We start from the raw sequence: 27,671 nt of genomic DNA, 5'->3' as shown, positions 1-27,671 counted from the left end.
AGGCGCTTCAAATACCATCTAGTGGAAAAACAAGATACTAATCTAAATATATAAAAATGTCCTAACTTAGGTTCCTTAATTTCAATGGGTCTACTCTGCTTTGAACTTTGTTGCATACTGCCAACAATATAAAAATTGGTTAAAATAATTTTCAAACAGAAAAAACAGGGTGAAGTAAAAAGCAGTGTTTAAAATTACCCAGGCGCCAGGCATGTTTTGCTTATTTATTGCATTTATATCCCACCTTTCCCCCCAAGGAGTACATGATTCACTCCCATCTCAATTAATCCCTGTAATGACCCTGTGAGGTTGGCTAGGAGGTTGTGACTGGCCCAAGGTCACCCAGTGAGTTTCATGAATGAATTTAATCTGTAAGCTGTTGTTATACACTGCTTTACATGCATATTCTATTCTTGTGAAAGCTGTCCCAGTTGTGCTTTTCGAGCTGGTCTTTGACCGTAATAAATTATGATGATGATGAATGAATGAATGAATGAATGGGGATTTGAACCCTGATCTCCCAGATTCTCGTCTAACACTCAAACCACTACACCACATTGGCTTCCTAGAGTACTTCTGCTATGGGGCAGCTATATAAATTAAAAAGGTAAATAAATATGGGGAAAGCAAAATGTCACTTAGAGAAGGATCTGAAATATTTTCCTTAAAGCTTGAATTTGCTTTATTCTGGACTGTTTTATTTGATGTTTTAATGCGTTGAAAACTACTACTAAAGTTATGGATTGAAGACAGAGAAAGAAATTGGCATTTTTGATAACAGAAGACACTCAGTAGCAAAGACTAATGCCTTCTCCACAAAGCTGACCAGATCTGCTGTAAACTCATACATGCCAAAAAAGAAGTAGTAGTTATTTTTGCATCAGAGCAGCTATAATGCAAATTTACATTACTCACACTGGGCACTGTATCTTCAAAGGAAAAGGAGCTGTGTGATAGCCTGATGCATAAGATGTTCCCAATCCAGACTGGGGCTGCTGCACCAGGTGCCTGCTAAAAGTCTTCCCCCCTCCCAGCTATTATTTGTACAGTGTGCAGGCAAATAGCAGTTGGAACGGTGGGAGCAGATGCAGCAAGAAATTGGTGCAGGATCCTGATCTAGACCAGAAGGACATTCAGGATCAGGGACCCACATGGCCGCTTTAAGTAACAGTAGCATAATTAAAACACACATTTTAATTGAACATTACAGTGTTACCTCGGGTTACAGATGCTTCAGGTTACAGACACTTTAGGTTACAGACTCTGCTAACCCAGAAATAGTGCTTCAGGTTAAGAACTCTGCTTCAGGATGAGAACAGAAATTGTGCTCCGGCAGTGCGGCGGCAGTGGGAGGCCCCATTAGCTAAAGTGGTGCTTCAGGTTAAGAACAGTTTCAGGTTAAGAACGGACCTCCAAAACGAATTAAGTTCTTTACCTGAGGTACCACTGTACATGTAGTCTGGTTGTGAGTTTACAGCAGTCTTTGCTGTAGCAGCTAGAGAAGTCACTGCAATAATTTGCCCAGGAAATTTGCAGTGTGGACTATAAGTGAAGCAAGCAAGAAGCTCTAAGAAAAGGTCGCTTTGAGAGTCAAAGACTAGCCGAGAGTTCTTTCTCTGAGAGGCAGGTGTATAACAAAGTCCCTACAGAGTCAACTGTCTTGCAGAGCTGTGGGATTGAACCCAGCAGTCTGGCTTGACCAACGGGCCTCAGTGAGCCTACACTTGCAGCTCTGCCTTCTTGCAGCCTGGAGCACATGTGCAGAGCCAGTTCACTCAGCTGTGAGTTGGAATCAGGCCAGGTCACAGCCCAGAGAGCCTCAGTACTTGTTCTGGACACCTCCTGACGCAATGCAGGAAATGGAGCTGCTGACTCACCCACTTCCTTCACAGAAGTCAGCGCTGACCCTAACACAGTGCAGCAGCCCCAGCAATGCAAAGGTCAACACCAGGGGGAGGAGACTTCTCTAGCCAGCACTGGAGTAGTAGCATGACTGGGGCATGTATTATACTGTAAGGACAGAGGGCACAACACTCATCGCTATCCTACGTGCTCTTTCATATGCCTTGGATTGAGAGCAAGCAGCTCTGTACTGGAATACATCTCCCCAACATCTTGCACCCATTGCCCAAAAGACTGCTTTATGGATTTTGCACTGAATTCTGCAGAGGCTTAGTATAAATGTGTATAGACTGTAGTCCTCTCAACCAAATTAATGTATTACAGGAAAGCTATGGGGGGACAGAAATAATCTTTGGCACAGATTTGTGGGGGGGGGGGGAAATATTTCATGTATCAACTCTCGAGTCAATAACAGGACCCACAATCTCTATATAAAAACAGCCTTAAGAATAGATGACCCTCGGGGTCCCTTGCAACTCTACAATTCTATGAAATCACAATTGCTCCCAGATTTGCTCTACGCTAGGACTTTCCCCTCTGGGACCAGCACAACAGCTATAAAAGGAAAGCAACTATCTTCCACACAATAGCTCTAAGAATGCCCAAAGGCCGGAGACAAGCCAGCCAGCTGGCACACAAAAGAATCCTTCTCTAGCCTTCCTTTTTGAGGACACTAGATCAAAGAGGCTGCCTATAGCTTTCATATACCAGAACTGGAGGGTGAGGGGCAAATGTTCAGATAGCAATTTCTAATCTTTCCCTGCTTCCTTGCTCTAAAGCTTAGGCAGCGCTGCCTCCCCTATGTATTCCTTTTCTAAAAACAAAACCAAGATATCCTGGCTTGCAAGCCTCAGCTCTTTCCAAGCAACAGACTCACCACTGCACAATGGGAACAGGGCCAAGAACCCAAGCAGACATTGCTACAGGGCACAGGAATGTAGAATGGCGTGTGCTGCTGATACGAAGGGAGGGCAGCAAGCCCTTGTGCTCCAAGGTTAATTCTGCACCCTTGGTAGGCAAACCTTGGAGTTTTAGAACAAGTCTTTTCTCCCCAATGTAACTTGTTTTTTTCTCTCTGCAGGCCAGGCAGAAGATGGGATTCCTTCTGCATGTCTTTCCTAAGGCCAGACCACCCCCCAGTTGCTCCATCTCGCATCTGGCTCTTTGTAAACACTGAGTGCTGCCAGGGCCAGAAATCAAAACGGAACCTGAGTGACCCTGCCTGCCTGCTCCAGTGATTCTGAGCATGGCTAGAGTGAGAAGAAGCCTCATGTGACCCACAGAGTCCGAGCCAGTTCCTCCTTAAGCTTCACATGATGGAGTACCCTCAGAATATCACTAGCCCCTATGCTAGGACCACTATGCTTATGTTCTCATGGGCCCTCATGCCAGGCTTCCCACAATACCACAGGAAATGCAGGCACACACCACACACACACAGAGCTGATAATAAAGACCCATATTATTAGAGACAGGCTTCTATGTTGTTGCTTGAGGAACAGCCTGGATTTAAGTCCATGGTGCCAAGTTCAAAGTCCATGCTGAACGCTCAGTGGAGCACTCCTTAATGTAGCACAGCAGGGTTTTGCTGGACTTTCCGACTCCTCCAAGAGCACTGACCCCCCTCCTCCATCTGGCAGACACCGATCCCCCTTGGCCTGAGCAACACAACAGCTGAGAACCTGGACATCACAATGTAGCCATTCACTTCATCCCAAGTCAAGAAACACAATGGGAGCTCAGTAACACAGCCCAGATGGCTTCAGGCCGAAATGTGTGCACCAAGCTGCGCTGAGAACATGGAAGCAGCACAGGTGTTATGATGCTTTCCGGTCAAGAGGATCATGCTCATGAATTGGGCTGCTGTCTGGATCCCCATGCACGTGGATTGCATCTTCCCCATTGTTATCATCGAGGCATGGGACTACTTGCCCCCATGCTTTAAAATGTAACATGCGACTTGGACTCAACACAGTTAGTGGTGGGTGTTTTATGGTAGTGCTCAAAAGTAACCTGACAGAGGATTAGAGGGTGTTCTTAAACGCAGTACAATCTAAGCAAAACTTGTGTGTTATTTTTGGTCTCCTGAAAGCAGACTTCTGTGCTCTGGTCCGAGTGTGAGCAAGCCAAACATCCATGTCTGGAATTTAATCCAAGTCCATTTAAACTGCTGCTCTCTGGAGTTGATCAACTGATGACATAACTGGAACCTTCAATTTAAGCCATAATTATTTAGGGTTCTTTGACGAGTCATAGCAACTAGAATGTGCTAGTTTACATCAATTAATCACCCCCTTAAGCTATGCTGCACTCCAGAGTCTAATTCATTATTGAAACCGTGTCCCTCCCCATGAAAAAGGAGTGATATTCCATAGTGTCTGTCTGATGGCTTAGAACTAGGCAGAAACTTGGTTTTTCATTACGCAGCACAGCAAAAGAGTAGAAGCTGGAAAGGAAGGAAGGCCTCCTGAGTTCTAATCCAGTGCTCTACTTTCTCAGGAGCAACTCTGGAGGACTAAGGAGTCTTACAATTCTCTGCACATAAATTTGCTAGGACCTAAGTAAAACTGTGTGTGTGTCTGTGTGTGGACATGCAGACTCTCTCTCTCTCTCTCTCTTCTGCAAAGTAATTCAAAGTTCAGGCTCTACATGTGTCACCAGGTCTTTAGGGAGCCAAGAACTGCTGAACAATCTAAAGGCCCCATAGGAACTGACCAGGTGACCTTGACACAGCAAAAGTATCCAGCTCCCTGAAGTGCACACATTTTAAGTGACATCCAGCACCCTCCTAGACAAATCTCAGCGACTGAATGCGTAAGGAGCCTGTAACCAAGCAGTCACTGGGAACCTGCTCAGGTCTCATGCAGTATACAGAGAGAAGAGGCATTCCAAAGGATTACAGAAGTTATTCCTTAATTGGAGCAGGGACAAGAAGGAAAAAATGGTGTGTGTCAGCAGTTTCCCTCTGGAAACTGGCCATTTCTTAACCAGGATGCAACCAAAGTTCCCTCAGGCAAAAGCATCTGTTCCTAGTTTGTTACATTTTTGCTGATTATTCTCCAGCCACAAGGCTAGCCTCTCCCAGCTCTGCCCTCCATACAGTGGGGTCAGAAATAGACTACCACTAGCACCGGTTGGAACTAGCACGACTTTAGCAGATGCAATTCAGACACCTTTGCTGCTGCTATTGATCCGGAAAGGCAATGACAGGATATACTGGGCTTTTAATTTTTAAACACAATGAGGGTTGGGATTTCAGAACGCAAACAGCCAGTCTCTACCAACCTTGTGTTGTGAACTCCAAGACGAAGACAGGCCTGCACCACACTGAGACAACAACATCCTCACCAACAAAATAAAGTGTCAACAAGAAGCCTTCCTACAAACACTGGCTCTGGCTCCTTTTCTCCACCCCGCTCACAATTGTAGTCAGTTTCCTGAAAGCAGGGACTACAGAAACTCAAGCATGACCCAAGCTCGTGTATTCTGTTACATAAATGCCTCACAGCAAACACAATGCAAGAGTTCTCTGTAAAGGGGTAAGCCCAGCTAGGCCCCTCTCTAAATCTCTTGAATGCATGCCCAGATGCCTCCTGCAAGCCTTCTTGGTTTTCTCAATTTCTCGCCTCCTCTCTTTGCAGGTCATCTAAGATCAGAATCAGTTTTAAATTTGCAAGAGAATATCTGTACGGTGGGGGCAGGCAGGGGAGTTGCCTTTGATCTAGATTTATAGATTTAAAACTGCACCAGCACCATAGGCAATGTGACTGCAATGATTTGCATCTGCACCCGTGCAAAGGTCAATGTGCTAACTTATGTCATGCCAGCTCAAAATACCTGCCACCAACCACTTCAGTAACATAAATGGGAATGGCCACAACTGCTGCTAAGACTACAAAGAAATGAGATCCTAACATGCAAGAAGGGCACTTAAGTGAAGCTTAATCTGAGCACAAATACATCACATTCTCTCCAACCTAGCATCATAGGAATCTCATTTTGCCTCTACAGCATTTGCCAAAAACAATATAGTGAAGAAGCCAGACGCACATCTGTAATGAAGGAACCCCAAAACTTAGGGGCTGCCACAGTGAATGCCCTTTCCTGCCCCCACAAACCTCTGAGGGAGGTGGAACTATCAAGGTCACCTGGGAGGGTCTGTAGGGAAGAACACAGTCTTGCAGGTATTTGGGACCCAAGTTATTTAAGGTTTGAAAAACTACTATACTGAGCACGTTGGGCCTGGAAATGAACCCGAAGCCAATGCAACTGTTTTAGAACAGAGTTATGTTTATTCTAAAGGCAAACCCAGCCAGCACTGTATTGTGGACCAGTTGTATTGTGGCCACTGCATTGTGGACCAGTTGAAGGTTCTGAGTTGTCTTCAAGGGCAGCCCACATATTACAGCAATCCAATCTGGAAATTACCAGAGCAAGGAGTACTATGGCCAAGAGATCTGTACAAAAGGGGGGAAGAGGAAGGGGTGGTTCAAACACACCCCAACACAGCCTGCTGCTGCCCCTCAGTAAAAGCTCAATGACAGACAATGAGTACAAAAGGGATGCATAATTATACTTTGCTTCCGAGGCAAAACCTCAGTGACCACAATAGTTGGCTACTACACCATCTCAAACTTGTCCTGATTGAAGGCAAGGCCTTATCTTGCCAGACACCCAGCTAATTATCTAGGAGCAATTCCATTTCTGGTGCTCAACAATTTTCTTCCCAGAATTGATATTATCTAACATCACAAGTAGAGTTGTGGGGGGGGGGGGCGGGAATGGAAAGGGAAGGAAAGCGCACTTTCCCCCTTGACTGTTATTTTTTAATTGTCCAACAGAGGAAAAAATGAAATTTTGGGAAACACTGAAAAACATTCCTTTTTTAGAATGAATGAAATGCTGTTAAGATTTTTATTCTTTTGTAAGATAACCTACAGCACTAGAGAATGATAATTATGACATATAGAACACTCAAACCCAAGATGGATTTTTCACCTGGCGAGTGCTGCCATCTTCAGGAGAGGAACACACAGGATCTTCATTACAGTACTTGTGAATTGCTGCTTGCCTTCTTTTGGTGACCTTTAGTCTAATTTGGTGATGTGAGAAACAATATCCTATTTCTGCTGTCCTTTTGACCTGGCTCTACCCTTTGTGGCCAGACTTTCCATGTCTCCCCTCAAATATCTGTGAAAAGACATCCTGATGCAAGACTCTGAAAGGAGCAGCATGTTGTCCTGTCATGTTGGAGGGTGAGAGAAAGAGTCAGAAGATGGGGCTAAAACTGCAGGAGTTCTGGCATGAGTGCCAAAGCATCAGAGGGGAAAACTGAAATTTTGGGTGACAACTTAGCCAAGATCCAAAGAAGGAAATGAGCTACAATTGGGCATATTTGCAAATTTTTGCACATACAAAATCAATACATTCACTTTTAAATTTTATAAATATGCCAAAAAATACACTCTAACTCTTCCTGGCTTAGGTCATAAATGATACGCTTTACGTTCTTAAAGCAGTAAAATGAATTTAAGTTTGAAAAGGAAGAACTGTATTTCTTTTGCTTTTCTTAATTTTCTTAATCTTATTTTGTTTCCCTAGGGGGAAAAGATTGGGCCTTCAGAACTTCAACCTTTGTGGACATTTAAAATCTAATCACAAGCATCACTTGTCACAACAACGGTGCTTCAATTTGAGGTCACGGAAACCAGAAGATTTTGATCTTCGTTGTTTCATGGAGTGGAGCAGAGTTCGAAATGAGGGGAGCAGATTCTATCCTGCACTACCCACTATGCATATCTGAGATCCCCAGGCACTAAGGCACTGGCAGTTTTATAATATACCCCACCGGGCATTAACCAATTGCCGATGCAGCAGTGCAATAAATAATTCATGCAGCTTGGCAAAGAGCCCACACAAAGCCACGAACAACGGGCACAAAGATGTTAACTTTACTGCCAGGATTTCTGCACTCAGCATTAGGAAGCAGGGAGGGGGTGGTGGAGAAGCAGCAGCAGCAGGGGGACAAGGCAATGCTCTTGCTGCAGTTAGGAAAGCCTTAGATTTCCAAGGCTATCAAGCAGCAATTCTAAATGCTGCAAGCTCCCTGCTCCTACACAAATAATCCTCGATTCTCTCAACACGCCAAACCCCAATGCAAGACAAACGCTGGGGTTATTTGTACTGATTGCTGGAATTTATTTATTTTTTAAAAAAATCAACAGCAGCAATGAAACAGGCACAGGGGGCCAAACAAGATGCGAGGGTAAGTTTGTGGCTGTTGCTAACGAAACATCAACTGCACATTGAATACATCTTAACTTTTGCCATGGTGCCACGATGTCCTGGATTTCTCTCCAGTGTCCGTCCCCCACCCCCATGCCAAGCAGCAGCTGATTAGGTGAATCTAGAATGTTATGAGGTGGAACAAAGTTACATTTCCACATATTACGGAAGGGAAGACATTCATTGTGCCCAGCTGCCATTTTGGGCAGCAGCCTCACTTTCCCCCCATCATCCATCTTGTCCATAATTCTAGCTGTCGTATGACCTCATCTCCCCCAACTCTCATTGTCATGGTCACCATGGAACCTTTGAAAAGCATCCCTTGAAAGAGGCTCGGCAGCAGCGCCTAAAGCCTGTGGAGTGGGCATTTTCTATTATCTCCCACCCCCACCCTTCACAATTCACCACTGCCTTAAAGAATACCCTTTTAAGTTTCTCATGTATTGATTATCACACTGACAGCCACTTTAGAGTCCTGTCGCCAGGCAGAAAAGGTGGGATGCAAATTTCAATGCAGTAAGCAAGCTGCAGACAAACTCTCCATGAGCCACAATCTACACGCTAGACATACACACCAGGCATGAGCAAACCACCTGCCCGGGGGCCAAATCCAGTCTGGCAGGCCTCTGAATCCACTCCCTCCCAGCATTCCCAAGAATACATGCCCATCCCCAACCAGTCCCATTCCACTTCCTCCACAATCATAGTGTGCTTGTTACTGCGGTGTAGAAAGCTATTTCTTTACCCATGACCAGCTATATTGGAAGCTGACTGTGCTAAGGAAGCAATGTCAGAAACACCCTGTTTCATCAGTGTGATATAGCAGATATTGTGATATATCTAGCATGCTGCAACTGTGGAGAGTGGGATAGGATTGGGGCGCACACACACACACACTGATTCAACTGAGTGAATGAGGTGGGGGGGAGAATATAAGTGGGAGATACACACGCATGTGTGTGAGAAAGGGAAAATGAATAGTTTGTGTTGGCCCTGCTGACTTGCAGTGCTGGCCTCGCCTGAGAGCGCCCTCCTTGAATCTTCCTGCGCAGCAGCTACAGTGTGAACTTTCCTGCGGCTGCTGTCACATATGAAGTTAGGTACGAGAAAGGTGGGTGTAGCTGGTCAGAAATGGTTTGATGGGCCAACCTGCAAGATCTGGGAGGGGTGGTCTAATTATTTCCATGGGCTGGAATCCCTCACCTCTGTTACAAACCATTAGCAGGAAAGGGTGTGCAGGGAGAAAATGGGACCATGGAGCCCCAACCCCCAATAATTTTTATTTTAATAGCTGACCCCCACTTTCCTGGAAGAACAAAAAAAAAAAGGAACAAGGCAGATTTCCAGACCCTGTTTTCCCCTCTACACCAATCATTTATTCTGACAGATCTTCCTTTCATTCTAGCTTTTGTACAATCTGAAAAGCATCCTAGGAGAACCCTTGCTCAATTCATCCCCAACTGCAAAACGGATTAGAAGCAAAGACAAAATCCCTTCTCTCCTTCTGCTTGGATGATGAATTTGCATACTGCTTGTTCTGTTTTAATAAAAATTATTCTTTGGGACTTTGTTCTTGATATTTAATTTTTTGTTGTTGTTCCACTGATACTGTGCTCCTTTTCTTACAAGACCTGAACACCTAAGATAACCCTGTATATTAAAATTAATTATGCTTTTAGGAATTCTGTGTAAATACTGTATAGCCATTGATCTTGAATTTTATAATTCATACTTCTCACATGATTCCCCTTGATAATATGGTCAAGTGCGCGCGCACACACACATATATCCAATCTCTCAGACTTGTCAGGAATTGTGTATCTAGTGTGTGTTTGAGGGAGGGATGGGATGACAGCAAACAAGTCTCAAGTCACCACCTTGGTTTCCAGAATTCCATGCTTATTAAGAGAATGCAAATGCATTCTACACAAGTACTTTTATTGCAACAAAGAATGGAAAAAACTGCCCTTCCTTCCTCCCAAATGTTGGAAAACAGGCAGGACAGGAGCTCCCCCACCTTCTTCATCTTGCTCTGACTTTCCCCAGGAGAATTTTGGCTTGCTTATGGAAAGTTACACTTTCAGTTGAACCAGATTTTCCATCAGAAAAGATTCAAGTGAAACTAAGGAGTACCCATTTCCCTAGATCCGCCCCCCCCCCCAGTGCATCACCCAACATCTACAGGCCCTGTTAGTATATAGGCTGCCGAAGAGAGCAGCACATCAACAGGCACTATTCAGAGGCAGAAAGGATCCTTCTATTTCTAGAGAGACTCCTGATAAATATTGCTTTTTTCTTGCCTGGAAAGTCCAAGGTGCTCTCATGCACTTTGGGGTCAAGGAGGAGCTGCCGGGGGAATATTATTCCTGCAGTCCAGTTCCTTGCCACCGTGGTATTTAGCAGGGCTTGTTTGCGTTCTTTTTAAAGAATGCAGCAATCCAGCATGGAGGGCTTCACTGCTTATCTGTGCTTACACTGGATCTGGTCTAGCAACTGCTTGACATATTATGACCGAATAAGACATTAGCGCTCTTTTCCCTCTCTAGCAGAGATTGCTGTTTCAGCCATCTTTGTACCTAGCCTACCTTTGCAGATACTGTCAGAGCATTATAAAATCTGTTTATGCGACCCTGGAAGATGTGCCGCAAGGCAGCCTTTGCAGCCTTTATTCCCTTGGCTACTGCAGGGTAGGCTGCTTTTGCATCCATATTTGGCCCCTCTTTTCCCCAGCAAAGGGTTGCAATCTTGCAGAGAACAGGTCCTTGAGCACTTCAAAGCTGCTATGAGGAGGATCCGCGTCAGCTTGGCACATTTGCTATGTGTGGCTGACTGCTGGTGTCAGCCTCTGCAAATCTAGGCCAATTCCCACGTTGGCCATTCTCAGGGCCAAAGAAGCACAAGAGATCTCTCTGTTTGACCCAGCTGGCTTTGTCCTTCCCATAGAAGCTTCCTGTCCACTTACCCTCTGTGTGCTATCCAGGACATCCAACTATTGCACACAGAGGTCACAAGGAGGCCAAACTAGGTTGCGTTGAAGAGATACAGAACTGCAGATGAAGGCCCAAACCACCCTGAACAGAGGACAAGCAGCTAAGAGCGAATCCTGCACTACAAACATAGTGGGGACTTGGAGAAAAGCTGATGGCAGCCAAGCGACCTAAGATCCTGCCAGCAAGCTCTCCATACAAGGGTCACTACAGTTCAGAAGAGATTATAATAAATGTTCCTGGGGGGGTGGAGGGGGGAGGGAGTCATTCTTGCTATTAGTATCCATAAGCTGAAAGTACAGGAGAAAGCGCTTCTTCACTTTCCAAAGGGGTGGAGGAGGCTCTAAGCATTGCCAAATGGAATTCGTCTACAACCTGCAGCAGTTGTGGAGAGGAAATGTAAGGAGCATTATTTGCTGAGCAGCTCCATCTCTAAAAGCCACAAATTAATGAAGCAGGCTGTACTTTCTCCCACCCCTCTCCCCAACTCTGTCCTGGACGTGGGCCAAATCGGAGAAAGTGACTCAGATGCTGGGAACCAAGGGAAATTGTTGCCTTTTGTCCAGCACAGCCTTCAGGAAGATTTGCACTGCAAATTGGAGGAGAGCTAGCTGCGCAGCTGATTCATCTCTCAACAGGACACCGGGGTAAGGAACCAGCCACTAAACTTGCATGTTAAGGACTATGTCCACGTCATTTTATGGGAGCCACTCGAACCCACCCTTCCTGGTAGCACCAGGATGCATTGAGTGGAGTTAGAATTGCATCTGCCCTCGTCTGCCATGAGCACCAGTGCATTTAGAATAAGAGAAAGTTCATCTAGGTCCTAGGGCAAAAACACACTGGCTGGGAAGAAAGTGGCAGTGTACCTTGTCAGCTCACAACCTAGACTTTAGGCCAGCAATGGGGGGAACTGCAGTCTACAGATCCAACTATGCCTGTGAGGCTGCTTTCTTCAGATCACACCCACCTGCCCTACATATGTGATGTGAAGTAGGCAAAGATGTGGCTGCAATCAAGAACTCAAAATGTGCTCCTAGTTGTACCTTGGCAATCAGGTGTCACTACTGCAGCCAACAGGGCTTACTCTCAGCTCTGATCAGAGATGCACCCCTTTGAAATGATCACCTGATGCCATAAAGACAGAACTTGCCTCCTGGTAAAGGTAAAGCTTAAGCTCTGAAATGCAGGCTTTTTGGTTGCCTCCAGCAGCCATTCTGATAAGGGCCAAAGTCCTTATCTCCTCTAGGTCTCCCCCCCCCCCCGAAAGTGGTCATGATCAAAGACAGCAACACTTCCCTCCCCTTCTCTTGCACCTGATTTCCCCTCCCTGTGAAACATGCTGAGTGGTTCCAGTTGCTTGTGGAACAAGTGCTCTCACCTCCCAGAGACATGAGCATTTGTCTGTCTGCTAACCACATGACTCAAAAGAATGGGCAAACAAGGTTATGGAATTCAAGGCTCTTGGCTATCTCTGCAAGGGAGCTCGTACAGGCCTGCAAAGGATCCCACAATGAAATGCACAGCACCCCAGACATTTCCACCAAAGAACTCTGTAATCAGCAACATCTCAGCAAAGGAAAATCAGTGATGGGGCTTAAACTCAAAAAGATGCTGCTGCTCTTGGGAAGAAAAGGATTTGAGTTTTCTGTATCCAGGTGAGGCAGCCCTCACTGGGCCCTAATTACGGACAGCAAGGAGGGAGAGAATTAGAAAGCACCTCCTGACCACTGTAAAGGCAAAGCTCACCTTCTTCAAACAAGATTATACTCTTCTGAACCCTGTGTAGGGACAACTGACAACAGGGAATCCTTTCTGGAGCTCAAAGAGCAGGAAGTGGCAAAAGCCCTAAACAAAGGCAGTGTGTTAATCTCCTTCCAACAGAAAAACAGTCACTGTCTCCTACGGCTGACCCGTATTCCACAATGTGGTGAAAGATTAACATTTTCATGCGTGCGCTAATACAGAGACACTGCAGAAGAAAAGGAATGCATTAGCAACAGAACGAAAAATTCCAGCCACCGAAGCAACAGAAAATGAAGCAGCCATCAGTCTGGACCATGATGGGCAACATCAGAAGCAGTAAGGAGCATCTGCCTGGTGCTACAGGAGCCCATTTTACTATCCATGTTACACTGGAAAGCTGTGGCAATTAGGATAGGTCCTGTTCATAAACAAAAATTGGGTATTTAATGATTTTAAATTATAGCCTGCAAGTCACCGGTGCCATATGTTTGTGGAAAGTTTCAGAAATTCACAGGAAGAATTGCTATTGGAGTAGTGCTAGCCCTGGAAAGCTGAAAGCTTTTAGCTTTTTACTTGTTAAGGATATGGTTCTTCCTTACATGTGGAGGGAAAGCAGTTTGGAATCCAGCTTGTCACAGCAGCAAAGTGAATTCCCCTCTGACCAAAAGTAACTGTGACTACCAGCCAATGGAAAAGAACTCTCTCCTCTACTCTGGAGTCAGCCAAAGTGGAGTTACTCCCTAACCAAAGCACAGGTCTCAGTAAAATCACAGTACCCTAGCAGTACCCTGTTCTTGATGAAGAACAAATTAAAGCAGACATAAAGGAATCATGCCTCTGGGGACAGGTTAAAAGATGAGAGAACTAACCTCAACGCTAACCCTGGTTAAATTCATAGTCACTTTACATATGCTTGTATTCAGATCATCCAACATCAGCCAGGGGGTTATTAGCAAAATCAAGCTTAGTATTTATTATTTCCTCAGCTGCCTCATGCAAATTGTTGTATTTGGTTCAATAGGACAGTCCCCCTTCTCAAACTGGGAGGTTTATGCATTTCCTAGACTGACATAAGGAAAGCCTTTCAATGTATTCCTCTCAAAATAAGTCTTCAACAGGGTCTACAAATGTTAGCAGGTCTTGCAAGCAAGCCACCATTAATGGTCATCACACAAGCTGCCCTTTTTTCATTGCCCCTTCCCTGAGTTCCTTGGTATCACAGAAGGTCATAAAGTCCAACTTCATGCTGTGCTTCCGAGGTATTCTGAGAACTCCTGAAGGACAATATGGAAGTCAGAGATTAGGGAAGGAATTACTGCTTGGGGGAAAGTGAATGAATTTGTGAGCCCTTCTTCCAAGTATAGAATATAATGATCTCCTAAATTAGATGGTGAAATGTAGCATGCATGGATTATCTTTCGAAATAATTCCTAATAATCCTGATACCCAGAGTTGGAAACTCATGTGTTCTGGCACAATTTGGGGCTCTTGCTTAACTACAGATCATACCACATCATAGAAACACAGAGTATATCAAAGGTGTGCCTCACACAAGTTTCTCCACTGGTCTGCATTTCTTCAACATTATAGACGGGCTGGCGATACTGAATCTCTTCAGGTGGGGAACCCAAAACTGCCTCCTATTCCTCTTATCCAGCACACAACTGAATAAATCCAAATCCAGGGATTGAAGAATGTAATTACCTTGTTTTTCCATGTATAAGATGCCCCCATGTATAAGATGCCCCCTACTTTTAGGGACCCCAAATTTAGAAAATGTGCATATGCGCCAGCCGTGTATAAGGCACCCCCAGATTTAAAACCTTATTTTAAAGTTTTTTTAAAAAACCTAGTCTTATACATGGAAAAGTACTGTACTTTGATCAGAACCTCATTCATGAAATGTTGGGCAGGAAAAACTGCTCATGCTCACTGGGTTCTCAAAGTGCAAAGCACTTCAAAAGTGCACAGGCATAAAGACAACACTCAGCCTGACCACAGAGATCCTCAGGTAGAAGATATTCAGAACAACCAGGAATTGTCAGCCAGTATGAGACCAGGGTTATTGGAAGGGCTAGACACTCAAGAGAGAACCACCTGTCCACAAAACAGCAATCGCCTTGGAAAGTTTTAGCCTGGTTTTGCTACTGGGCCACCAAAATGGTTCCCTAAGAATAGAGGCAACCCTAGCAACAAGAAGTACTTTGTATTCAAGGAAGAGTCTCATCCCTTCCTACACACACACACACACACACACACACACACACCAAGACCCCAGCTACTTCTCTCTCCGCCTTATTGCGGGAAGCATTACAAAGCTTTGAGCATACTGTACACCATGTACACAGCTCTCTGCATACGCAGGCAAGGTTCTGCACTAAGCATGCATATTCAAAACATGCATACAGGCAAGGCCCTTTGTGGGCACATATGCTCCCTATTCTCCCTCTCTCTGAATTGCTTAAGCTCCCAGCATCAGTTTTTTCACAGCCCTGGTGTAGCATTACAAGATACCAGGTTTCTGGTTTCAGTTCCAATTAATGGAAGAGACTGAATCAGGTGCAAAGGGCTTAGTTACCCTGCTGGCAGTTTTTAAACTGCCCCAGACCCTTGAATTTCAAGCCAACATAGCAGGCTCAATCCAGCATTCATTCACTACCTGTCCTCCCCCACTCCACCTAAACCTTCCTTTTAACAATTGCTCCCCCAAACAGCTCTTCAGACTCCCTCAAACTTACAAAAAAAAAATAACTGGGAGATCTGGTGGCAGAGGTTTTAAGGGTCATACAGGAAAGGTTCTGCTAGTTCACATTATCTTCCTTCTCTTTTTGTGTACAAGAATTTGGTATGTTTTCTAATGTGAAAACAAATACGTGGGTGAACCTTTGTTAACAAGCAGGTTCTGGGAATGTGGCATGCACATGGAGACATGACACGGTCACACTTAAGTGATCTGTTTTTCCATTTTAGGAAAAATACTGACAACCTCATACACTGACACAGGTGGGAGTATGCAAAATATGTGACATGGGAATTTATTATTGGTGACTGAAAAAAGTTATTAACACTATGCAGATTTGCCCACACCTACATAAATTTTATACTTGTTCTATTTTCTCCTTTGTTAGACACTGAGGAAGTAGTAGCTTGGGGATCCTTGGACCTGAGGAGGAGCAACAACAGATAAACGAAAGGAAAGATGAACAGGGTGCTACACAGATGTATCAGTAGCGGTGCTGAAATCCCACTCCCCCCAAAAATTCAAGCCACTAGACTCCTAACCAAAGTCTAGTCCTCAAAGCTTTTAAGTGAAGACAGACCATCACTTGACATTTCTTCAGAAGTAGAATGGCAAATAACTATTTTGTTTCCATGAACATTGGCCTTCTGCATTATAGGCCATTATCTCGTGCAGATTCCAAGATCCCTCTGTACATAAGCAATGCTAAGCCTGACAATGTGCAGAGGACCTGAAATTCAGGTCCAATCAATTTCTCTATAAAGATGAAAAGAAACTAAGAAATAGTTCCACAAGATAAAAGGTCTAAACGCAGCTAAACAAGAACCAAAAGCTGCTTCTTTAAGAAGTGAAATTTCTTGATGGAAATCAGAGCCCACTGCTTAACAAGGAAGGTGACTAATAAGGTCACTTCCTGACTGATTAAAGTTGTCTTGAGACATGTCACCTGGCCTGCTTACTGGTTAAAAACAACCACATTCTTCTCTGTCCTGGGCAGCTTTCAGATGTTGTGCAGCACAATCCTATGCATATTTACTTGGAAACAAATCCTACCATCTTCAACGACATTGTCTTCAATGGTGCTCACTCCCCAGAACACTAGATCCCCAACCTTTTCCCCATGGCCTGCCTAAAAGGTGCCGGTGGTTTTGAAAGCTAATTAATTATTTTTCTGCCCATTGTAGAAACTGTAATGTGCTGCGCTAGGTGCTATATGATATTTTACAATTTGCATTATATGGAATGAAACTACAATACAGGGACATACTCTTTAGTCCCACATTCCAGGGGGGGGGGGGGAATTCCTGAAGGGATCTGGTAAAGGAATAGCAAAGCCAAGTTTATCCTGAATGGCCTGCTTCAGATCAAGAACCGCCTGAACGAAAAGACTGAAAATATTCTCATGTGGGACTTGCGAAAAGTTTCATGCAAGTACACAGTAGGAACTGTCGGGACTCACAGCTTCTTAGCATAAGTGCAACTCAGTTGGTCCTTACCAGGAACTCTACCCACACCCTGTGGATGCTGCCATAGAGATGTATAACCTTCAATGAGTCCCTTAAATGCATGGTTTCCTTTACGCTGTACACTTTAGAGGAGCACTTCCAAGCATTCGTTATTTGCATACATTACGTTCTCTTCCGCCCTTGCTTTGAAAAAGAAAATAATCCAGGTTAGTTTTAAAGATCCAGGAGTTAAGTTATGCCTCTGACCAAGGCCTAAATGAAGGACAGGTGGAATTACATGCCTCTTCCCCCCCCCACTTCCCCCCACCATTTCTTATTTGTTTTAAATCTCAGGAATGGTGCATCTGAGTTTCTTTTTAATATCCCCTTCCCAGCTGCTTTCACATCTATGCAGGGAAGGGGGCACTCTTCATGAAAGACAAACAAATGTTGGGAGGAGGCAGATGCATGTCACTGCCAAATAAAGTTTGGGCCTGAGATAAAAGGGACATTGTATACTGCACAGCCATGCAGTATTTTAACAGACTCAGAAGGGACCTGAATATTTTGTTTTTCCTCTTCAGGCAGGTAGTAGATGATCTATTGCTGCTGACAATTCAGTTTTTCACTGGTCAGCCTCAACAGTACATACATGTACTGATGTGAGGTGAGAATATTCTCTGCTAGAAAATTCTCCAGAGAATATTCTCCACAAACCGTAAATTCTGTGTCGTCTACACAGCTGCTTTAAATGTACAACACCTCATTAATCAGGAATATTCTTGAGAATATTCTCCAAAAGATTATTCTCAAGAATTTAACATCACTACATGCATGCTTTTCATTCAGCCACCTTTTAAAACTACTTAAAGAGTAGCAAATTTGAGAAAAGTACATGCTTAACCCCAATGGGAGGCACTAGTTAGGGAAATATCCAGAGGCCTTTCAAGTCCCAGGCTTCTAAGTAGTAACCCTAGAAAACAAAGGGAGAAAAACAGCACCAAACCTAATAAAGCTGAATGTGTTTTTTCAATTTAAAAAATTGCAAAGAAATTCAGTTAAATGTGGGCAACTGCTGAGGTAGGTATCTCCTTATTGCATGGTATTAGAAAAAAGGAGCACGTCTATCATGTTCCCTGTGGCCTTAAAAGATAAAGGATGCAAACCCTTTCCCACTTAGCTGACAGTAAGTCCCAATTATCTCCCTGGGAATTACTTCCAAGTAGATATGTGAAGAATTGCATTGCAAGGGTTACATGTAAGCCAATTTCAAGCAAAATTTAATCATAATGGCTTCCACCCAAAGGACCCTGAAAATGTACAGGCTAGTCTGTGCTGTAACAAATAAATCCTAGTACTTCCACAAAATTACAATTTCCGGGGTTCCATGGGAGACAACAATGAAAGCATTTTCAAACTGGTTTAAATGTATAGTATAGAAATATGTAAACTGATTTGTGCAAGGCTTATCCAGGAGCTTTCATCAGAACAGGAGCAGATTGAACACCATTTGCTGGACTTCTGCCAATGTTTGCACCACTAGGGCAGCCCCATTTGGACCTGCTTTTCAGTTTCTCTCTCTCACACACAGACACACACCCTGGGAACCATTGTCCCAAGTGTTTTCACACACCTCTTTCCTCCTAAGCCACAACACTGCATATTTTGAAGAAGAAATCTGGGAAAACAAAGGATTATGTAGCCCCACAGAAGAACGTTTCGATTCTCTCCATTATTTCAATCTGAATTATTCACATACAAACCTATTTTTCTCCCCTTGGTGAATTAATAAGATAGATTCAGTGCCATTCCCAGCAATTACACACACTGGTTCTGCTCAGCCTCCCCAGTGAGAGCTCCAGACAGAGTTCAGCCTCTATCCATGGCAGCAGTCACCACGCAACTGTGACACTAATAAGCACCTAGCAGCCACCACTTCCGAATGCACAACCAGCCATGGAAGGAAAGCAGTAATTTAACTTTCCCTCCAAATCAAGAGGAGGTTTGGCTCCAATAAACCAGACCAAACACATTCTTAGGTTTAGTTCACATGTCAGTCACCACAGAAGAGAAGGCTTCAAAGGATGCAATAGGTGAGACCCACGTGGCTCTCATAAAGACACTGCGTTCTGGCTGTATTAGTGAATTAATTAGCAACAACACTGGCAAAAGCATAAGCTTGGGAAGAACACAAAACTACTCCTCTGAAGCATACTGTAAATCCACCTGGCTGCCCAGCAGCTGCACTGGATAAGGTACAGCAGCTTAGAGGTCACATTTCCTACTTCTGTTGCAACATGAAGCTTAGGGACATGCTTGAACATTATGTAGCAACATGTACCTGCTGGACAGAGTAGCTTTTCCGTTTCCATCCACACCAGGAGGGAATCAAAAGAAGAGCAGTGCCATTAATGCAATTTGGCTGAGGGTGGAAGAAAAATACATACGCACAACTTTGTGTAAGTTTATTGATACAACAAACCAAACACGGAGTACACCAAAGAAAGGCCATACGTATGCACCTGACTGCACTTCCATTAAGCAAATGCACTCAAGCTTAGTAGCTCTACCTCTAGGAACATTCTGTACAGCATTGCATTCTGCAACACTGTATGGTTTTTCTAAAGCAATGCTTCTGTGGTCACTCGCAGTGCTTTCCTCTCTCCGACATCACAAACAACGCTCCAATAGCAAACAGTGCCTTTTGTTTTTAGAAGAACTCTTGACTGGGTTTTGTAAACAAGGATAATAAACTAGAATGATAATAGATACAAATAAATAGGCCACGTCTTCTCATGTCACTTGTATATGACAAAAACAGCAAGATAAATTTGCAGTAGCGTTTACAACATGTGGTGCATTATTAGATATCAGCGTAGAAGTTCTTGGTTTGTGAATTGGTTCACACGAAAACAATTGTGAAACAGGATAGAAAAGAGTTAACAGATAACATAGCAACATCACATAGCTAGCTAGACAGGAGCCCCTGTGGTTGCACTTAGATTTAGTATGAGTAATAGTCCTTTTCCTATTTTATGTTACCAATGAAATAATATAAAGTGTTGGTATACTGAATAATTTGGAGTGGAATTTGGGTGTGGGGTTCAAAGTGAAGATAATAATGTATGTTTAAATTTAAATTTAGATCATCCAAATAAGATAGGACTGCCAGCAAGTAGTCCCACTCTAGGCAGTCCAAGGCCTTCAGAATGCCAAAGGCCATGACTACTGGGAGGTTGAGAAGGTTGTCTATTTACTATGTATGATTATGTTTTAAAGTTTTCTGATAGGTTCAGTGGTGTTTCGATGGAGGACAAAACCAGCTTGGACTGGGGCTATTAGTTTGTGTAAAAATATCTGAATCCTGTTGACTAGCACTGACATATAACACTGATTAATAAGAGAGACTGGCCAAAAATATTCTACCTTTTGGTGGTCTTTAAATAGTTTTGGGATAATTACTTGGAGTGGTACCAAGATTGTAACTTGGGGAGGGATGCTACTCTCATTAGGTCATTAAATAGGCGGACCATATACCGAATGATAATAATGTTTCTTTGAATTGTTTATAAAACTCAGACAGCAAAGTCATCAGGTCCAGGGGCTTTATGCAGTTTCAATTTTTAAAGAACATTGTCAATTTCTTCTAGGGAGATAGGGCTATCTAAGAAGGTTTTCTCATCATGAGTTGGTGAAGGTAAAGGTATGTTTTCCAGAAATTGTGGGTATCAACAGTGCCTTTTATAATCAAGAGTCCCAAGTATCCTCCTCAAACAAGAATGAGAAGTCTAAGATTCATACAGAAAGTACTCCAATTTAGGGTGTAATCTCTAGCTAAGTTACTCTGATTTATGTCAGTTTTAAAGGAGAGATAATTTACCGTATGTCTGCACATGTATATGACAAAGGGAAGACTGACATACCCACACCCAAAGAAACAAAATCGTAGTTGGCTTAGCTATTGTAAATTGGCCTAAAGACACCAGCAGAAGGTACATCTGAGGGAAATTATCATCCTTCCACTCCCCGCTCATTCTGGTAGCTCATTTGTCAAATGATGTAAATACATATCTATTCAGACTACAGTTTTAGGGATGAAGAATGTGTGCCTGCACAGGTGTCCGTGTACTTTGAGTCAGGTTTGTCTCTGAAATAAACTGGGGACTTCCTAATGGAGGCACACTGGTACATAAGGCCTCCACACACAATGCTGCCCACTGACGCATGCTTTCCTGTTTTAGCACATATGCTGAAGCTAGAACACCGCAGAGAAGATTGGCATACCCATGCAGAAGAAGGACATACAAACCATGCAGTGTTTCATTATATCTGACAGCTGGCATAGCATAGTGGCTAGCAGTGCAAACTGCTCCTGTTCCAACCTTTCCTTAGCCATGAATTCAGCAGATAGGCTGTTCTGCACTGAGTCATAAGTTCTCCCATCCCCTGCTGCAAGCTAAGGATTATTGACAAAGCATGTGAAGCACTTTGAACACTTTTAAAGTACTGTATAAATGCTAAGCATTATGACACTCCCCAGACCCTATTAGATTAGGAATGCAGTCCCTCCCCACCCCCTGCTCTCACAACAGAGTGAAAAATGAACAGTTAATTCACCCTTTCCCAGGCTCCCAAGGACTCTACATCAAGCTTAAAATTTACATTGCAATCCAAACAATTAGTGTCACACTAACTTTTTTAAAAGGCAACATGGAAACAAGCTTGCATCAAAGATTCCTAGTTTGTTTCTGTAACTAATCTCCTCAACCTGTTCTGATAGGATTTGGGGGAGTTTCAAGGATAGTCAGCACAGCACAGATTCCTGTCTTATTAAATCGACTCGTACTTTTTATCTCCTCCACCACCCCGACCCTGCCTCTAACATATATAGCAATAGTTCAAGCCCGATATCTTAGAAGTCCCATGTGTATTTAGCCATGCCCCTCACTTCAACTCACATGATGGCCTCAGTCAGCAGAACTTCCTCAAATGGGCAAAATAAGAGAGTGCATAAGGACTTGCAGGCTCAAAATCCTGAAATAGCTTTTGAAGGCTCCCAGCTACTTTCTGCTTTTTGATTTTTACCTCTCTTCTTGAAAAATCAGTCAGTTTCAGTAAGATCAGTTATCATTCTGTTTCTCAGTTTTGCTTTCCGGTTTCTTAGAAACAAGGCCGTCTGTGTTCAGTGGGGCCATGCTCCTAGGTACAAAAGCTGAGGCTGCTGAACAGACTGTTGGGCTGGGATGTTGTTTGAGGGTTGTTGCGACTGGTTCTTTGTATCTTTATTATAGATCCTCTCGTGATTTATGTGGCAATTGTTCAGTTTAGTTGTGGGGGTGTGTTGTTGTTTTTTAATGTTTTATTTGTTGTTTATTATTATTTTTGTTATGTCGGAGTTATGTATTTTTTCATGTTGTAAGCCACCTTGATCATGGATTGAACTGTGGAAAGGTGTTATACAAATTACCGTATTTTTTGCTGTATAAGACTCACTTTTTCCTTCCTAAAAAGTAAGGGGAAATGTGTGTGCGTCTTATGGAGCGAATGCAGGCTGCGCAGCTATCCCAGAAGCCAGAACAGCAAGAGGGATTGCTGCTTTCACTGCGCGGTGATCCCTCTTGCTGTTCTGGCTTCTGAGATTCAGATTTTTTTTTTCTTGTTTTCCTCCTCCAAGAACGAGGTGCGTCTTGTGGTCTGGTGCGTCTTATAGAGCGAAAAATACGGTAAATTATGTAGGTAGGTAGGTAAAGTACACATGCACTGCAGCCTTAATCCTATGTATGCATAGCAATGTAGTCTGGTTATTAAACTATAGCCTGCCATCTCACCAACCAGCCTTCAAGCATCTGAAACACTGAATTCTATAAATAAAATTAAACAATTTCAAACTGTTGCCAAAAAACACACAAAAACCCTTTAAATCCCCTAAACTTTCATGTTTCACTCTAAGCCTGGGATTTGTTACTGAACAGTACATTATGGAAGACCAAAGAGCTAAGATTTGAATCTGCAGAAGAGCTGACATTTGACCCGGAATTTAAGCAACGTCTTATCCACAATGCTTCACAGTGTGCATAAATATACAGACGATATAGAAGGAAGTCAGGTTTTCTAGCTGAAAGATGCTATACATTATTTTTAGTTGCGAAAGTTAGATTCATAAGTGAAAATGTATTACATCCAAATCTGTACATCCAAACTGTAGCATGAGTTAAAACTTTTTGAAAAATCACAAATATGGAAGATACTTCCATCATGTTGTAAAGTGGAAATCTGGGATGCCTTCTACCTTAACTCATTTAAAGGCTGCAGGCAAAACTAGATGTACATATGAACAATTTTCCTGACACGGTAAAGTGAAAAGCAATCCAAGGGTACCACAACTGGGAGTGGATGGGAGAGGGGCAGAAAGGGAGGGAAGGTATTTAACTTTCACAGCTGACTCTTTTGCCCACAGACTAAAATGTTTAAGCAGCCCCTTCCCCTTTCTAGTCTCCTCCCATTCCCCAACCCCCAGTTACAGCACTTTGAAGCTGCTTTTCATTTTAAGAAACAGCAACTGTTACATGCATCCAGTTTTGCCATCAACTGAGTATATTCTCACATGTCCTTTTGCACGGATGCAACATTTTAAGGGACTGAAAATCACCTTATAACTCAACACTTTTATTGCTGTTTCCCTACCGTTTGTCACCTGCAAGAACTCACTCTGCCCTGTGACCTATTGAAATGTGCTACCTGAGAGGAAAAAATAATAATTGTTTGTTCTTCATTTCAAGCTGAACAAAATACAAAATGCAATGTCAGGGCAAAAGCTTAATCTGATCTTTTTATCCCTTTTAGCTCAATGGACTTTGTTGACAGTGCAAGGTAAGGCGGCTGACAGTAATGGATTTTATTATCAGCACTGTATCTTTAATAATTGAAAAGTTGTTAGCTGTACAGGCAAGGAGGAATGGTTTTAGTGCATTGATCTTTTAAGCTGGCAATGATCATTTAAACAAACAAGCAGCAAAATCATATATTGGCCAGAGTCCTCCTTATCTTGCAATTTACTTTAAAGAGAAAGGTTGCAAATGCCTTTATTTCCAAAACAACCTATTGCCAGACAATCTCTGCCAGGGAACAGGGTCTCCAGCTTGCAGTTCCAGAAAGCCCTTCAGCATACCAGTCAACAGGTAGCCTCACAGGCAGAGTCCCCTGGAACTCCTTGGCAGGCTCAATTCCATGGATTCAACACAGGATCGCAAAGCCCCGAAGGACGCTTGCTGGCAAGCAGGATTCCCTTTAAGCAAAGTGCTTCCTCCCACAGAGCTCTGCTGCATGCCTCCCTGATTAAAAGTCTCACTTCGGCATTTCTTTATGATTGTAAAACTCTCATCTGAAGAGGGCTCCCATGGGCACACAGACAGAAACAATAAATCCAAACAGACAAGTGAGGTAACAGGGAAAGAAGCTGGCACCAAGGCCAACAACCACAAAATGTGAGAGAGACAGACGTGTAAAGGTTCTTGGACACAACCTAGCTAGCACAGGCTAAGAATCAATGGCCCATCTAGTCTAGAATTCTGTTCTCACAGTGGCCAACCATATGCCTGTCAGAAACCCACAAGCAAGACCTGAGCATAAGAGCCCTGTGACTGTGCCCCCCCCCCTCCACAGGAGTTTCCAGCACCTGGTATTCAGAAGCATTATTGCAGCGGTTCTCAACCTGCGGGACTCCAGATGCTGTTGGACTGCAACTCCCATCATCCCTGAGCTCTGGCCTTGCTAGCTAGGGGTGATGGGAGTTGTAGTTCAACAACATCTGGGGACCCACAGGTTGAGAAAGGCTGCAGTATTGCGTCCGACCATGAAGGCAGAACCAAACCATGATAGGTAACAGCCACTGATAGTCTTCTCTTCAATGCACGTGTTCAATCCTTTTTAAAAGCCATCCAAGTTGGTGGCCTTCACTACATCTTATGGGAGAGAATTCCATAGTTTAATAATGTGCTGCACGAAAAAGTATTTTCTGTTATCTGTCCTGAATCTTCCAACATTCAGCTCCACTGGATGGCCATAAGTTCTAGTGTTAGGAGAGAGGGAGAAAAACTTTTCCCTAACCACTTTCTGCACAATAGGCATAATTGCATAAACTTCTATCATGTGACCTTTTCTCCAAACTAATAAGTCCCAAACACTACAACCTTTCCTAATAGGACAGGCATTCCATCCCCTTTATCATTTTGGTTCCCCTTTTTTGAACCATTTTCCCAACTCTAAAATATCTTTTTTGAGGCAACCAGAATTGTACACAGCATTCCAAATGTGGCCAAAGCACAAATTTCTATAATGACATTGGGACACCTGCAGGTTTATTTTCCATTCCTTTCCCTAATGATCCCTAACATGAAATTTGCCTTTTTCATAGCTGCCACACGTCAGGTGGACATGTACAATGAACTACAATACAACCCCAACATCGTGTTCCTGGTTAGTCACCATCAGTACATACCACATGAGCATATTTGTGAAATTAAGGATTTGTTTGTTTGTTTATTTTGCTCTGACATGTATTGCTTTACACTTATTTACACTGAATTACATTTGACATATTACTGCCTATTCTTTTTGTTTTGGAAAGGTCATTTTGGAGCTCTTCATAATCTCTTTTTGTTATGACAACACTGAATGATTTACTACCACCAGCAAACTTGGCCACCTCACTGCCAAGTTTAAACAACTTCTGAAAGACCTGGAAGGGTCCAAGATTTCTAGAATGACCTGGAAGAAAGGTCTTTTTGAAGGTTCACAACTAGGAGGCAATCCCTTTCACCACATTGGGATCACCAGCAAGAAGGGGCCATGGTTCCCAATTTTGAAGGCAGGCTCATAAGAGGGACTAGGTTAAATAAATGGAAAGACACAAACACACCCACTGCACCCAAGAAATAAAACCTATCTAACCCAGTGTTTTACACATCGGGCATCTGAGAGACTTAAATTGATGAGTGACAGGATGCAGAAGAAGAGCACATTAAAGTCCTGGATTGGTTTCCTCATCCACACCGAAAAGATTAATTGTTATTTAAATGTTTAGTAGTACTTCATGCGCAAGAGCTTCGCTGTCGGTGGCCAACACCACGTGATCATGAAGTATCCCAAGTTATTACTTTCTTTTTTAAAAAACAGATGAGAGAGATACGGCGACTTGCCCAAGTCCACCCTACAAGCTAGTGGCTAACCAGGAATCAGAAACCGGCTCTGTCGAGGTTCAAACCCATCCGGCCCATATCTAGGAAGCACGGCTCATCTAGGTCCGTCCCCACTCCGCCGCCCCGCTTTTGGTTAGCCAAAGCAGCGCCGGGATCCGGCCTCGGGAGCACAGGCGGCAGCTGCGACTCTCGCCACCATCTGGACCGCGAAGGGGGGAAAGAGAAGCGAGCAGGAGGTGGGGGAGCTCGCGCAGCCCCTCCTCAGCTGCACTCCCGAGGCGCGCAGAGACCGGCGGCTCTCTCTCTCTCTCTCTCTTTCCCCCCAGCATCCCAACCACCGAACCCTCCTCAAGCTTGCGCCGCACCCCGCGCAGGAAAAGCGGCTGGGGGTTTGTTTTCCTTTTTACCTGAAGCGACTCGTTGGCCATCTTCCCGCCAAGCCCCGGCTGGCTTCCTCCCCGCCTTCTCGCTGCTGCTGCTGCTCCTGGGGCAGCCGCTGCTGCTCCCCAGGGCTGCCCTTACGACAGCAGCAGAAGAAGCAGCAGCAAGAGCCGTCGTCGATCCGCCATCCTCTGGTTGGTGGGGCGTGTGTGGAGGGAGCCGTCGAGCCCCGAAAGGGGGCGGCCCACCCGCCCAGGAACAGACGAGCGGACGAAAAAGGAGGAGGAGTTGAGGTTTTTTCCCCCTCCCTGTCTCCTGCAGGCAGCTCGACGCGCTGCTTTGCCTTGCAGGCGGCCGATGCCGCCGCGCGCGCCACTTTTTGCCCGCCGAACGTTCTGTCCGCGCGCCGGCCTCCCCCCTTTTTTTTTTTGCCGCTCTTTATTGTTGTTGCAGCGTCGGCTCCGCGGGCTCGCTCGCTCTCTCCCTCCCGGTGCTCAACTGGCCGGGTTGCTGGTCACGTGAGCTTGGGGGGGTTGAGTTGGGGTGTGTGTGTGAGAGAGAGAGGAGGAGACGGAGACATCGCTGCAGCCGCCGCAGCAAGCTCCAGGGGCGGGGGGCGGGGAGGAGGCCGTTGGCCGAAGCCGGAGATTTGCGGGGGTAGCTTGCAGCTGCTGCTTCCAACCCTCCCTAGGTTTCCCCCTTTCCGGAGCAGATTAAAAGATTAGCAACAAAGGCCGGGCTTGGGGGATCGGGGTGGGGGTTGGAGGGCCAGCTCCCCTCCGCCGCTCCCAGAAGCCAGAACAGCGCCGGGTTTGTTGCAGCCGGGAGGAAGGACACAGAGAAGGCTCGTTTGGACGCTGCCATTATTTGAGAGGCCGGCTTGGCTTTCATTCAGAAGCCCCTCCGTCCGTCCCCTCGTTCAAGCGGCTGCTCTTCCTGCCCAGCAAGCGCTGCCTGTTCTCGCCTCGTCGCCTTCTCCCCACTCCCA

At 44.4% G+C, this 27,671-nt stretch overlaps 1 protein-coding gene across 1 annotated transcript in view; it reads right to left on the bottom strand.

Annotated features, from left to right (window-relative positions):
- Positions 1-27,287, bottom strand: part of PKN1 (protein kinase N1) — a 60,233-nt gene extending 32,946 nt beyond the window's left edge. Inside the window, exon 1 of the mRNA XM_081900867.1 lies at positions 26,710-27,287. Coding sequence (XP_081756993.1) covers positions 26,710-26,730 — 21 coding nt within the window. The 5' untranslated portion in view covers positions 26,731-27,287. The remainder of the gene's footprint in view (positions 1-26,709) is intronic.
- Between the last annotated feature and the right edge of the window lie 384 nt (positions 27,288-27,671).

This window comes from Podarcis melisellensis (assembly GCF_964234715.1).
Source record: "Podarcis melisellensis genome assembly, chromosome: 2".
NCBI lineage: Eukaryota > Metazoa > Chordata > Lepidosauria > Squamata > Lacertidae > Podarcis > Podarcis melisellensis.
The sequence above is the reverse complement of the archived record's forward strand: the minus strand, read 5'-3'. Positions and strand labels throughout refer to the sequence as shown.